Genomic DNA, 15,330 nt, shown 5'->3' on the forward strand with positions numbered 1-15,330 from the left:
TGACTGCCTAGCTTTACAAGGACAATGTATGCAAGTCCTTCATAATTTCTGCTTCATAAAAAATGTCTGTCCGTTATTCTGGACCAGAAGGCTGAAGCTGGTGCTCAGTGACACAGAGTTAATTCTGGGGACTGCCCAGGCAGCCAACTGTCTCTGTCATTTCTACAGTTGTGGAAGCTGCTTGTGTGCACTTCCTACACACTCAGGTAATATTTATCCTTTCTCAGATCTCCAATGTGGTTGACAACAAGATAGTTACAGTCTCACAACTAAACCTAAGTCATGTAGGATTTAAGAAAATGTTTTCTAGGTCTGTGTAAGTTATGATAGAAGTTTGATTTAGGTACAGAACTCTAAACTCACCAAGATAGAATAGATAATAGAATATCCAAAGTTAAGAGGGGGAGATGTGGGCATAATATTATTGTGCACTGTGTAACTCAAATGTTAATTTCTGTGCCCCGTGCCCTATCTGGTTGCAATCCTTATTGTAAGTATCGCCTGCTGCAATGTTGTGTTATTTATTCTCTGATTTGTCAATAAAATTTGGTCAGCCAATGACTGTGCAGGGGAAAGAATAGGGCAGGACTTCCTTCCAACAAGATGAAAGGACAGGAGAAAGAGGAAGGAGGGGCTAACCATAGGGAAGAGAGTCCCAGAGCCATCAAGAGAAAAACAGTTGGAGGACAGAAAACCATAAAATACAAGTATATCAGGGACTTTGGCTTGGAGGAAGCTAGATTAGTTTAGAGGATTAAAATTGAGCAATACTACTCAGTTGTGGTGCCTTTAAAGCATGTTAAATAATATAATAGTCCAGTCTCAATTATTTGAGAAGTAGCTGGGTTAAGAGGAAAATGTGTAACACACATTAAAAAGCCACTAACAAGCCACTCCACAGCCCTCTTGGGTATATACCCTAAGAAACCTAAAAGCATACAATAAAGATCCCTGAACACCTATATTCACAGTTGGCAAGTTATGGATAGACATCAATAGATGAATGGATTTAAAAATGTGGAATTATCTATTGTTTTACAACCTAATGAATATGAAGATTATGTCATTTGCAGGTTGGATAGATCAAATAAAACAGACTCAAAGACAAACGCATGTTTTTTGCGTCTTTCATGTAGAATCTAGACTTCTAAAAAACAATATGAAAATACTAAGGAAACTATTTGAGGGATGGAGGACCACTAAAAAGAGGGAGAAAAGAGAACTAAAGGAGGTGAATATGATCAAAGTAACACACACACACACACACACACAAACACACACATATTGCAATATTTTGTTTTAAAAATTACTTGTCCTTTAACGTGGTAGAAATATCTGCATAACTGGAAAAAGATAAGTTAAAATTTTCAACTTCAAAACTGTAAAACAGGAAACAGAAAAGGCTAAATGTTGGTTTTTGGAATCCTTGTGTGATCAGTTAATACTGTCTCATTGGAGAAAAGATTAAGGAACCCCATCTTATATAGGTGACCTTTCTATCTTTATTTGGACATATCACCTGCCTCTGCCTTCTGAATGCTAGGATTAAAGGAGTGTGGCACCACACACTCAGCCCTTTGATCAGTTTTTGCTCTGCTTATTAAGAGGCCCAGAATCAAATGTTGCTATGTACTTTGGTACTCAATGTTATCTTTACCTTATTTTAAATTGGTTCATATCATTTGTGGAACATGTTATATATGTAAGGCAACCAACTCATTAAAGAGAGGTGAAATTGTGAACAAATTTAGAGCTCTAGCATAGGATATTAGATCATTTCAAATAGACTAGAAGCATAGACATGGTTGCTTCTGGTTGATTTAATTGCATCTTGATTATTTTCATTTGTATTTCTGGTCTTCAAAAACTTGTGTAACAACCAACATTTTAATTTTATGTTTCATTTATGAGTATTTTCATCTTTGAAAAGACATAAAGTAGCATTTTACCTAAGTGGCTTTTGATTCATTTCTGTACCAAGCACTGGTACAGGAAGGCAAATAGAATCATAGACTTCTGCTGCTGTGTTGAAGTCTTTGCATTTCTGCCTATCACAAGAAAGCCTCACAGACTTAAGACCTTCCCTCAGTTCAAGAACTTGTCTTATGTTTTTGTGTTCTGTGCTGTGCAGTTAGAACTGTTGAGAATGCAGAGTTCCTCAATAGCTTGTTGATCTTGATCCTTCCTGTGGTCCTGTTGGTTTCTCCCTTCATTGGCCCTGGGAAGCAAGCCTTACTGACTGTCCTGTTAGGGTTCTGACTTTCTATGCCTTTTGCAAATGACTGTACCCTTTCCTTGGCACAGTCTCACCTTCATTCCTGTCATCCATATTCCCCCATATTCATCGTTGACCTTACAGAGCCTGTCTGCAATTGTTTTCCTAGACTTTTACCTTCCATTCTTGGATATTAAACCCAATACTTGTAGGATCAATTCAAATGCCCTTCTATAAGATAGCCACTAAAACTTTTAGTTATTTTACAATTAGCCATAATCATTTTAAGAAATACATTAAGACCTTCTAATGTATTTGAAAACTATAACTATAAAATCCAATACATTTTCAATGTATTTTCTGTTTTCAGAGCAACAAAGGAAGTATATCGAAAACAAATAAAACTCATGGCTGAAAATCGGGAAAAAGAAATTCAGAGATGGTAATGTGTGTGTGTGTGTGTGTGTGTGTGTGTGTGTGTGTGTGTTGTAGTAGTAGTATATGTTACAAATAATTCCAATAGAAGTTAAATTATATATAAGTTAAATAATATATAAATTCACTCCAATCTAGATTTGTTCATTAGATTGTTTTGGAGTTAGGGGTGGTGGTGTTTTGTTTTGTTTTGTCTTTTGTTTTTTATTTTTGGTTTTTTATTGAAAAAGAAACAAACAAAAAATCCGGAGTTTTCCATCTCAATTGAGGGAAATCACCCAAGATTAAGATTGCCATTATTGGTACAATGTTTGCTGTCCATCCAGACTTCTGTGCCAACTTATAGTAAGAGTAATATGAAGAACAATTGGTAAGATCGCAGGCTTTCTTGTGACCCTTCTGCCTTAGTAGCCAGAACCATGGCTTGGTCAATCTTTTCTCATTGCTCCCGGTGTGAAGCTGGCCATGATGGTGTCCTCTCCTTACAAGTTTGTTGTGGTTGTCAGAGACAAACCATCAAAAGTATGTTGTAGGTCAGTATACCCAGTAAGCATTCTCTCTGTTGTTATTAGTATTATGATTTATAAAACTCAAATTGTACATTCCATGACTATTTCTGCTCCTGCCTCTCCTTTCTCCACCTTCCCTGGAGCCTGCCTCATTTCCATCCTCAACGTGAAAGAGGAGCAGCCCAGTGTGGTGTCTGCTCTGTGCTGATGGGCATCAGAAGCACCACTCACTCAGACAGTGCTTACAGCTAGTGTTGAGGCAGCCAGCACCCTGCCTTCTGACTCAGCATCTATGATGTACTTCGCTGATGGCCTACACAACGCTGTAAAATTGGGGTTGGACTAGTTTTGCTTTGTATTTTGGGGAAACTGCTGTGCCAACATAATTAATGGTCATTCTGTTATGTTCCTATCTCTAGTGTCATAAATCAGTGGAAAATAGTCTGTTCGAAAAAAAGACATGCACGTTGGCTACTTAAGATAAAGCATTCCTTGAGAAAAATTATAACTGAAATCGAGATTGCAGAGGAAAAGCGACTTCGATTACTCGAAGAGGTAAGGGAAAATAAAGTGTTTAGAATTATGCTAATCCCTTACCCAGATATTACCCATACCCATTTCACTGTATAAGTAAACCTTATTTTACTAAAAGATATTTTCCTTTCTCCTGATTTGATGGTTAGAGTGAACTATTTTTTGTCTTTCTTCAGAGATCTATCCATTTGGTGTGTCTTAACTAGAGATGTTTAAATCTTTTTATTTTATTACATTTATTTATTTATGTGTGTATGAGCATCAGCTGAAGCAAAGGCCAGAGGACAGCTTCAAGGGATTGGTTTTCTCCCTCTACCTATGGGTCCTAGAAATAAAACTCAAGTCACCAGGCTTGGGGGCAAGAGTACCTACCTATGAAACCATTTAGCTGGTCTGAGAGAGATTCAGCAAATTAAGTACTAGTGCTCTCAAGGGTGTGTCTTTGAGGCATGGTAGCAGGTCTTTGCTTCCCATGCATCCTTTACCCCTCCTATAAGTATGCTTTGGATACAACCACTAATCCCTTTAGATACAATTTGGTGGGCAACTAAAGTGCTAAAGGAAAACGGTTCCCTCTCCAGTGCCCGCTGAGACATCCCATTGTTTATCAGGCCGTGTAAAAAAATGGAAGACTAACCACAACATAAACGATGACGGATTCCATTTCCCTCTGACTAGACAAAGCGTAGACGGAAGGAGATCAATCGTTTTGTGCACCAAATTGAAAAAATTAAGGAGCAGCTAATGCAAGAGGAGAAGGAATATATCAAAAAAGAAAAAAGGTTAATCAAAGAACTAGGCAAGTATGAGGTAAGCATTGGTTTGTGTGTGTGTGTGTGTGTGTGTGTGTGTGTGTGTGTGTGTGTGTGTGAATGCTTTGGAAGGATTCTGTGAGGGAAGGAGAGTGACATTGTGTGTGACCATGGTCGTGTAAAATAAATATAAAATAAACCTTCTGATATGAGCCAAGGCAAGACCACAGTCCATTTTCCATATTTCTTCTTTTTCTGAAAAAGAAACAGAAATAGGATACTTTATTTCTGAGTTAAAAGCAAAACAAAACCACCGACATGTACTTCAAGTTTTGCCAAGCAACAGACAATACACAATTGGAAGACAATACCCTGCTAGGAAGGGTAGAATTGCTTAGAAAGCCCGTGGGGGCTGTCGCGATAAATCGGGGAGCATGTCCACAAGTAGATCTCAGAACCCCTTAAGAATTTTCAAAAACGAACCCAGGGTCAATTAAGAGATAGTAAAGAGATTGGAGACAGCAGTTATCCAGGCTTCCAGATGCTATAGACTGACTGCACACGCGCCCCCAGACTGCCTCTGGATCCCACACCACCCATCGAAGCAAGGGCATGTGCCTTGGAAGCAGCCACTGGAGAAATAGCAGAGGAGACTGAGATCCAGGGGAGGAGCAAAATCAGGGGTTTTCATCGCTTGGGTAGAAGTAGGCACATACATGATTGATTCTCAAGACAGATGTAAGTCTCCTCCAAACTGCAGTGTGCCTGCTTTCTAACTGTTGGTGAAGCTCTACACACTAAGCTGGCATGTGTTTTAATTTTAATTTTACATTGTGTTGGATATTGTATTATTTGTTTTTCTATTGCTGCGATAAAATACCACAACTGTGGTATAACCTATGAAACAAAAGTTTAATTGGCTCTCAGTTTAATCTGAGGGGAAAGAGTCCATTCTGGCGGAAGGTGTGGCAGACAGTGAGAGGCAGGAGAACAGAAGCAGGGAGTTGCTAGGCGACCTCTCAGCCACAAGCGGGAAGCAGAAGGAACAAGCAGAAAGTAGGGCAAGGCCAAGTTAAGATCTCAAAGCCTGCCCCAGTGACATACTTCCTGAAGGAGGACATTCCTAAACCTCTCAATTCGCACCATACACTGGGGACCAAGGACTCAGATGCCCAAGACTGTGGGGGACATTTCTCATTCAAACTACCACAGATATATTAATTAGTTTTCCTTTGCTGTGGTGACTACATAAGAGAAGGACTTAAAAGAAAGAAATATTAAAAAAAAAAAAAAACAAAAACCTTCATGGTTTCAGAAGTTCAAGTCCATAGCTTATTCCATTGTTATAAGCTTGTGATGAGACAGAATAACATGAACGCAAGAGCCTGCATAGAACAAAGTTGAATACATCCTCATGGCTAGAATGCAAAAAGAAAGATGAGCAGGAAGAGGCCAGGTGAGGCACCAGTGAAGCTAGACCCCATCTCATCTACTGTCCCACCTGCCCCCTCCTCTCTAATCCCTGCCCCCAGTAATGGCACTGCCTACTGGGGAAACTAAGCCTTCAACACTAAAGCTGTAGGTGACAATTCCTATCCAATTGTAACACTTGCTAACATGGGAAGAAGACTAGTGTTACTCAGGGGCAGTCACGGTGACTGCAACTCAAAGTGACCACAGTCATATTGAGCTAACGTCCTACTCAATGCTTTCCTGAAACTGATGGACTTCACAGAGGAGTCTTGGCTATGCCAAAGAGAGTCTCACAGTATCAAGGAGATAGAGAGCCCTCACATGTCATTATAAGATTTCCCTGTGGTCTGAACTCACTTCCCCTCAACCCCATCCTACCCAGTAGAAACCCTTCCATCTTGCCCATCCTAAATACAGCCAGTTCTTTCTAATATGAAGACTGAAAATTAAGAAGATACATCACCCCCAAAAAAATGTTCTGAGAAAAGCAATTGAAAGAGGGAGACAAATGGGACTTTTTAAAAAAAAATGTGATCAAACATTTCTTTATGAATTTGAAATGTAATTTAATTTGGATGCAAAGACAGGTCATCAATATGGAAAAATACAAGAGCTTGAAGAAGAGATGTCAGAAATGATGGCCACAAAACAGCTTGCAGTGAGACAGAAATGGGCAGAGCACAGGAAACAGATACACATCTGAAAAGCTAAAAGAGAAGACACAGGCTGGAGAGCGTCCTACATTTGGCTGGGGCATCCCCAGGTGACATCCTCCCATTGGTTGTAGCATCCCCAAGCACCATGACATTCTTCTGGATGCTGAAAAACATTAAATCCTCCAGAGAGGTGCCTAGAGAAATGGCTCAGTGGCTAAGAGAATGCACTACTACTGCAGAGGACTGGAGTTCAGTTCCCAGCACTCACATGAGGTGGCTCATGACCGACTATTCTCCAGCTTCAGAGGGTCTAACACCCCCGGCCTCCATGGACAACAGCACTCATGTACACATACCTATACAGACACACACACTCATGTGAGCAACTAAAAAATAATCAAATTCATTTTTTTTAAAACCACAGAGAGAGGAGACCAGATATAAGAAGTTGAGAGGAACAGGTAGCACGCAGTGTAAGTAATAAGCACTACAGAGAAAATTCAAGCAGGGACGCGGGACAGGCTGGAAATGCATATCCTCTTGAGTATTGTTGTAAGCAATTTAGAGAATAATTCAGCTTTAATGGGGCCGAGGATGTCTGCAGTTGTCTCCAGACACAGACCCAGAGGTCTTATGGCAAGATACTCACACTGGAGAGAAGCTATTTGAGTGCAATGATTGCAGAAAATCCTGTAGCCAGAAGGAAAACTGGCCCACCCATCAGAAAATTCACACTGGAGAGAAACCTTTTGAGTGCAAAGATTGTGGGAAAGCTTTCATTCAGAAGTTAAACCTGATCAGACATCAGAGGACTCACACGGGAGAGAAGCCCTTCATATGTAAGGAGTGTGGAAAAACCTTTAGAGGCAAAGCAAATCTTACTGAGCATGAGAAAATTCATATTGGTGAGAAACCCATAAAGTATAATGGATGTGGAACAGCTTTTGGCCAGAAAAAGTACCTGACAAAGCATCAAAACATTCACACAGGAGAGAAGCAGAATGAATGCAATGGATGTGGGAAAGCCTTCTCTCAGCGAACATCACTTTTTGTGCAGGTGAGAATTCATTCAGGCAATAAGTCTTATGGATGCAATGTGTGTGGGAACGCCTTCTCTCAGAGTTCATCTCTAACCATATTCGTGAGGACCCATACAAATGAGAAAACCTATGGAATGTGAGAAGGCCTTTTCTCATTTCTCAACCCTGGCCCTGCATCTGAGAATCCACACAGGTAAAAAGCCTTATCTGTATAGTGAGCTTGCAAAGGCTTTCAGCCAGAAGCCCCATCACGTTAGACATCAGAGAATCCATACTCATTAAATGCTCTGAATGCCTTCAATACGGGGAAGTGTTCAGCAGAAATTTATACCTCATTGTGCATCATTTGGTCATTCTAAGGCTAAGCACCATAAATCAGCCAAATATTTAACATAAGGTGTCGAGAACACTGGAGAATTCATACTGAAGGGAAGGAAGGGGGTGCGATTAAAAGCCTGCACTCAAGGAATGCCACAAAAAAAGAAAAGCAGTGCTGTGAATGCGCAGTCATCTACAGCCAAGAACAGCAAACAGGCTGTCACTGACGGCCGCCGGGGTAGATCTGAAGGTCTTCACTAGTCTAGAGAGTGAGGACAAATTATAGAATGATAACTGTCCACTTACCAGGATTTAGAATATGAAAATAATTGCTTCAGATGAACACCTAGATGATGTTTGGGGGTAAATTGTTCTCTGAGGAGAAAATTTGCACACCACAAACTATAAACAGTAGTTAAAGTAAAATATATGGATACTGAAGGCAGAAATAGAGAAATGCTATGCAAGGTTGACCTTGGATGTGGGAAAACATTCCTTGTAACATTTGAAAATACTTAGAAACTCTCGTGAATATTTATGCTTAGGAGAGGTGAGGCACTGGGAAATTTACTATGATGCAATTTGGAGTAGCCAAATACTAGAACTGAACTGCCTGTTGGGAATGCAATGAGAAAATTTTCAGGGACTATTATGCAGACATCTGGCAGATGCAACAGATGTGTGGAACTGGAGAACTCTGGAAGTGATGTGAGAAACTCAATTTACAGAAGGATGCATACAGTACAGTGACTTAGTTGAAATTTCCTTCACATAGTAAGCATACTATGGTACAGATACACATGCATGTAAATGTTCGAGATGCATCAGAAGGATACAGACCAACTCCTGAGAGGGAAGAAGGGAGGCGGTGGGAGGGTGAGGGAGGGCTTCAGCTTTGATATAAGCGTTCGTTCTCTTAAAGACTGCAAGCAAATATATGAAGACACTGGCTAATTTTCAGTTGGGTTATGTGGATATCATATCTTATTTTTTGTACTTTTCTGTATTTTTCAAAACAAGAGTGGAGATAGGGTGGGAACTCTGCACCTGTAGAGATGTTATAGTTGACTAATTCCCAATCAAATACTGAACTTTTATAGAGATATTTCTAAAACTTCAACATAACAATGAGTGGATGGACTTGGCACTCTATGTAATGAAATTATCTATTTTATTAAAATTTAAAAATTGTAGGAAGAATGGGAACAGTCCATACAACATCCCAAAGAGAAGGAAAAGGGACCGTATTCCATACAATAGGTAACTCTATTCAGTGGAGGGAAGCAAGTTAAACCAGGAAGAAACAGAAGATTTCTATGGATAAAAAAGATTGGTGTGTTGAAAAACACATAAATAGATCTTTTCCCAATTTGTTGGTTGCCGATTTGTCCTTGTGATGGTGTCCTTTGCCTTACAGAAACTTTGTAATTTTATGAGGTCCCATTTGTCAATTCTTGATCTTAGAGCATATGCTATTGGTGTTCTGTTCAGAAACTTTCTCCCTATACCGATGTCCTCAAGGGTCTTCCCCAGTTTCTTTTCTATTAGCTTCAGAGTATCTGGATTTATGTGGAGGTCCTTGATCCATTTGGATTTGAGCTTAGTACAAGGAGACAAGGATGGATCAATTCCCATTCTTCTGCATGCTGACCTCCAGTTGAATCAGCACCATTTGTTGAAAAGGCTATCTTTTTTCCATTGGATGTTTTCAGCCCCTTTGTCGAGGATCAAGTGGCCATAGGTGTGTGGGTTCATTTCTGGATCTTCAATCCTGTTCCATTGATCTGCCTGCCGGTCACTGTACCAATACCATGAAGTTTTTAACACTATTGCTCTGTAGTATTGCTTGAGGTCAGGGATACTGATTCCCCCAGAATTTCTTTTGTTGCTGAGAATAGTTTTAGCTATCCTGGGTTTTTTCCTACATCAGATAGAGGGCTAATATCCAATATATACAAAGAACTCAAGAAGTTAGACTCCAGAAAACCAAACAACCCTATTAAAAATGGGGTACAGAGTTAAACAAAGAATTCTCACCTGAAGAACTTCGGATGGCAGAGAAACACCTTAAAAAATGCTCAACTTCATTAGTCATTAGGGAAATGCAAATCAAAACAACCCTGAGATTTCACCTTACACCAGTCAGAATGGCTAAGATTAAAAATTCAGGAGACAGTAGGTGTTGGAGAGGATGTGGAAAAAGAGGAACACTCCTCCACTGCTGGTGGGGTTGCAAACTGGTACAACCACTCTGGAAATCAGTCTGGCGGTTCCTCCGAAAACTGGGCACCTCACTTCCAGAAGATCCTGCTATACCACTCCTGGGCATACACCCAAAAGATTCCCCAGCATGTAATAAGGATACATGTTCCACTATGTTCATAGCAGCCCTACTTATAATTGCCAGAAGTTGGAAAGAACCCAGGTATCCCTCAACAGAAGAGTGGATGCAAAAAATGTGGTATATCTACACAATAGAGTACTATTCAGCCATTAGAAACAATGAATTCATGAAATTCTTAGGCAAATGGATGGAGCTGGAGAATATCATACTAAGTGAGGTAACCCAGACTCAAAAGATGAATCATGGTATGCACTCACTAATAAGTGGATATTAACCTAGAAAACTGGAATACCCAAAACATAAACCACACATCAAATGAGGTACAAGAAGAACGGAGGAGTGGCCCCTGGTTCTGGAAAGACTCAGTGAAGCAGTATAGGGCAAAATCAGAACAGGGAAGTGGGAAGGGCTGGGTGGGAAAACAGGGGGAGGGAAGGAGACTGATGGGACTTTCAGGGAGTGGGGGTCCAGAAAAGGGGAAATCATTTGAAATGTAAATAAATATATCAATAAAAAAAATCTATACACACACACACAAAAAAAGAAAAACACATAAATAAATAACTACAACTAAAATTGAACTGTAAGTGCTCCTTGTGCTTGCACTTGAATTGCAGCCTGTGTTCCACATCAAATCTCTGTCTCTACACACTAATTCATAAAAGGCAGGGGCTGACAGCAGCCCGGGACCATTATTATGATGATCACTGTCAGCATCTCCAGAAACATTGTGAATCTGTTTCTGCCTTTGGCTCATGCCACAAGGATCCCCAGATAGGAATGAAACAATCTCAGGTTCTGATCTATAAACCATAAAGTACCCTCTGTGGGACCATCGCTCTCTCTAGCAGTGAGCTTGCCGAACTCCTGGGACTCAAAGTCAAGATCCTTTAGGCTCAAAAGTAAGAAGTTCTGTTGTCATTGAGATCTCTGATGCATACCTCCTAAGGCAAATAGCCTTACATATTAGTCTGGTTCATAAAATACAGTTCCAAAAAACCTAGGAAGTGCTATCTGTCTTCTAGGCAACAATGTGCTGGTTTTTCCATGGTGTTGGGAGCTCTGCTGTAGTTCACCTATCAGAGTATTCCATAAGCTCTGTGCATATTCAGGTCCTACAAAATCATCAGGCTCTTCTGAGAATCAGAGAGCCACCATGAAATTGGTCAGTATAGTGTTTGATCTTCTGAAGCTATGCAGACTGGCCACAGTCTTTTGAGGCTCTTAACTTTACAGTCCCTTCTAGAACCTTAAGTTTATAGAGAAAACATTTAAGAAAGACACACCCAGACAGTGAGCAGCTGAAAGTAAGACCAACCAGAACTCTCAGGATAAGCTTCAACCCACAAGCAGGGACAGTCCTCTTCCTTCTGTGGCTCCAATTTCAGGAGGTGGGACCCTCAGGAGAAGTTAGAGCTGATCATTGCTGAGCTGAATAAGCCCTTGACTCAGGAATCAGAGATGCTTCAGAAAAAGCTAAAAGATTCAATCCTCATTGGCTGCCCCGTGCCAACATCCTGATCCCACAGACAAAGCAACGACTTCCCTGACTTGTGCTGTACCTGGGACCCACAGCCATTCCAAACACAAAACAAGTGCAAGGCTTCTTGTGACAATGCCCTATGCAGACCATGGAGCTGCATGAACACACTCAGGTGTGTGCCTGTTGCCCTTTTTCAGAACAGGCAATATAGATAATACAAAGTTGAGTTTCTTACCCTGCTCAGTGCTAAGGCCTGAAGATATTAATTTCTACTTTTTTGTTATGATACCTTTTAAATTGTAAAACACACACACACATTTATTTTTCTAGATCTTTTTCAAAAGTGTTCTAATGGTAATTTGTGTGGAAACATATAAGCTGTGAGCAAGATGTTGTACCAGAGACAGAGAAACAAAATGAGCAAGAGCTACACTAAAGAGTTAATCACCCTCTCTACTCTATATTGACAATTGATATTAGGTAAACCGGGTTTCTTGCCCCCAGTAGCCTGAAAAGGTATGATATCCAAAGTAGTATTATCCTGCAACATTAAAGTTTATATATGTATATCCTGCATATAAGGATGCTCTAACTGGGCGCTGTGGGAATCATCAGTGGAGAACCTGAGTGCAGGGCATGTCGCCCGCAGTGACCTGCAAGCTGTGAGCTTATATCACTTTAGCATAGGTCAGTGAGAAATGCAGCTCAGTGCACCCAAAGATATGAATGGCTGTCTCTACATTGATGAAAGGCACTGTGTCTTGCTTTTGATGTGTTTCTGACACCCTTGCAGCTGTGACCTTTGCCTCCACTTGGGACCAAGAAGTGCTCAAGGGAGGGCTGGTGCATTCAGGGCAATTTCATTGTGCAGTTAATCAATAAAAAGTAAGCTTGAAACAGCAGATCACACGTTTGAAGTAGCCTAGGGTAAGTGAGATTAGGCCTCCTTAAAAAGCCCCAACAAACAAACAAACAAACAAAACTATAGATTTCAGTAGGAAGTTAATCATTAAGAAAGATCAGGAAGGGGGAAGAGGAAAGTTCTGTGAATTAATCTTAATGTGGGGGTGTTATGTGGTGGTTTGAATAGGAATGACCCCATTCAATTCATAGAATTGCATACCAGGGGTCACCTGGTAGTGGCAGTATTAGGAGGTGTGGCCTTGGAGTAGGTGTGGCCTTGTTGGAGGAAGCACGTCACTGGGGCTGGGCTTTGAGATTCAAATGCTCAAGCCAGGTCCAGAGTCTCTTTCTTTTCCTGCTTACTGAACTCTCAGCTCCTTCTCCAGCACCATGTCTGCCTGCATGCCGCCATGCTTCCCGCCATTAACAATAATGAACTAAATCTCTGTCAGCCAGCTCCAACTGAAAGCTTTCCTTTATAAGCTTAGAAGAGGGAGTTGCCATGGCAATGCTGTGTCTTCACAGCAATAGAACAGGGACTAAGACGTGTATGTGTCCTTTCAACGGAAGCAAAGTAGACTTTCATTTCTCATTCCTGGCTCAGGTCATGGTAAGAGCACAGGGCTGATAGGAGACTCTTGACACTTCGGCATGAAGCTGACATGAAAATTCAAATGATGGTGTCCATTTTTATCCGTATTTGCCAGGAAAAGGACAAAAGGCTAGAAGTAGCACCCACAACTTCTGTTTATAGACACACCCACATCCGAGGGAAGCCATACTCCAGATGCAATCCAAGTACCGAGTTATAAACCAGAATTTGAGTCATTGAAGGAAGAGAGAACAAATATTAAATATCGCTGATTGTTTCTGCTTTAGTGACCATTTATAAATCTAATTTTCTAAAGGAAATGATTATTCCATTTGGAACTAAATAAAACAGGAGTTTGATGAGTATTTTAGTTAGGTGTCTACTGCTTTAATAAAACATTGAGCATAAACAGTCTATCCAGGAAAAGGTTTGCTTAGCTTGCATATCCCAGGTCCATTGAGGGAGGCCATGGCAGGAACTCAGTGCAGGAACCTGGATTCAGGAACTGACACAGAGACTGTGAGGAAACACTGCTCACTGGCTTGCTCCCCATAGCTTGCTCAGCCTACTTTCTTATATAAAGAAAGCATTATCACCAGCCCAGGGATGACACCGCCCACCCATCAATCAATCAGCAAGAAAATGCCCCACAGGTGTGTCCAAGGGCCAGTCGGGTCGGGTCGGGGCGTGGTTTCAGTTGAGATTCTCTCTTCCTAAATGACCCCAGCCTGTGTGAGGCTGACAAACGCCAACCAGCACAGCTGAGCAAACACATCTTCCTGCTTTCCTCCAAGCACCTTTGTCTGTTTCTCCTGTTCTCTTTGGTTGTTTCTTCACTGTGCACATTTCTTGGATGATGCATGTTCTATTTCACAGCCCTTTTTCATGGGATATGGTAAGTCAAAGGCATCTTTTTCTCAAGTGTGGTTTGGCTGCATAAATAGGAATGGGGACCCAGCAGCAGAGATTTAAAACTAACAGCCTTGTTGTAGATTGAATGACAGATTCGCGAGGTGAGTGAATGCGGTAACACTTGCTTATTAAATACAGAATGTGTGCCAGGTACCTCTCAGCTACCCCGATGGGGGACAGAGCTCCCCCACTTTGGAAAATGTCCCCTTTACTCTAAGCTGTGTAACCATCCATTTCCAAATCATTTTCCTCAATCAGCTTTCCTTTCTTTGAAGGATCTAATCATAAAGGAAATACGGATTAACAAAGTAAAAGAAGAGGAGCTAGGCGACACCCTCCCGCAGCTCCAGGTAGCAGAAGAGGACTTCAGAGAGAAAAACAGGACACTCAGGTCCCTCCACAGCGACATTTCAGGTGATATTTCAGACATTTCCCTCCCCCTCCTCCCCTTCCTTCTCTTCCCTTCCCCCTTTCCCTCCTCCCATCTCTTTTCTTCCCCCAAAGTACATAGGCCTCTCCCCCAACCCACTAACCAATGCCTAAGGCAGAGATAAAGAAGGCTTATCAAAGAGCTTTCAGAAGATGTGATCCATATCTGGGAGTATGTATCGTTTGCATCCCATTACACAGCACAGCATGAGCACACGTAACTGTGTGTGTATTCAAAAAAAAAAATCCTACACAAAGATTATTTGTGACCACCTAGCCCTGCACCTAAGGTCCAGACTGGCTTTTGCCCCCATTCAGGAAGTAGAGAGCCATTGTCCAAGAGCTCTGCACAGGTCTTTGAGCTGATACTACTTAAAGATGCCATGTCTTCTGGATGATGAGAAGACAGTGGGACTCAGAAGGCCAGGACCCAGAGTAAAAGAAAGAACCAATAAAAGAACAGTGTGTGGGGACAGGGGTGAGCGAGTTAACCGTGAAGATGCGGACTAATATAGCCTGCATCAGTAAGATAAACTACAAACCAGAGACATACTTAAAAACGAATAGTGATTATTTCCAAGAGGTTAAAATTTCAAGACTATATACATATAGTAGCAAGAGCCTGGGCAGGCAGGCAGTCTGTCTGCTGTTTCTGAGTTGTCTTTCCATTTCTGGTCAGATTTTCATCTGATCAACTCAGGTAGGCTCACACTTGATGCTCTTACCCGGTTCGTG

General features: G+C 41.2%; 1 protein-coding gene across 1 annotated transcript in view; it reads left to right on the forward strand.

Annotated features, from left to right (window-relative positions):
* Ccdc175 (coiled-coil domain containing 175) overlaps positions 1–15,330 on the forward strand; it is an 84,316-nt gene that overhangs the window by 50,605 nt on the left and 18,381 nt on the right. Inside the window, exons 11-14 of the mRNA XM_052186723.1 lie at positions 2,586–2,657; positions 3,579–3,714; positions 4,372–4,503; positions 14,442–14,580. Of these exons, the coding sequence (XP_052042683.1) occupies positions 2,586–2,657; positions 3,579–3,714; positions 4,372–4,503; positions 14,442–14,580 (479 nt within the window). The remainder of the gene's footprint in view (positions 1–2,585; positions 2,658–3,578; positions 3,715–4,371; positions 4,504–14,441; positions 14,581–15,330) is intronic.

Source organism: Apodemus sylvaticus, chromosome 6, assembly GCF_947179515.1.
Source record: "Apodemus sylvaticus chromosome 6, mApoSyl1.1, whole genome shotgun sequence".
NCBI lineage: Eukaryota > Metazoa > Chordata > Mammalia > Rodentia > Muridae > Apodemus > Apodemus sylvaticus.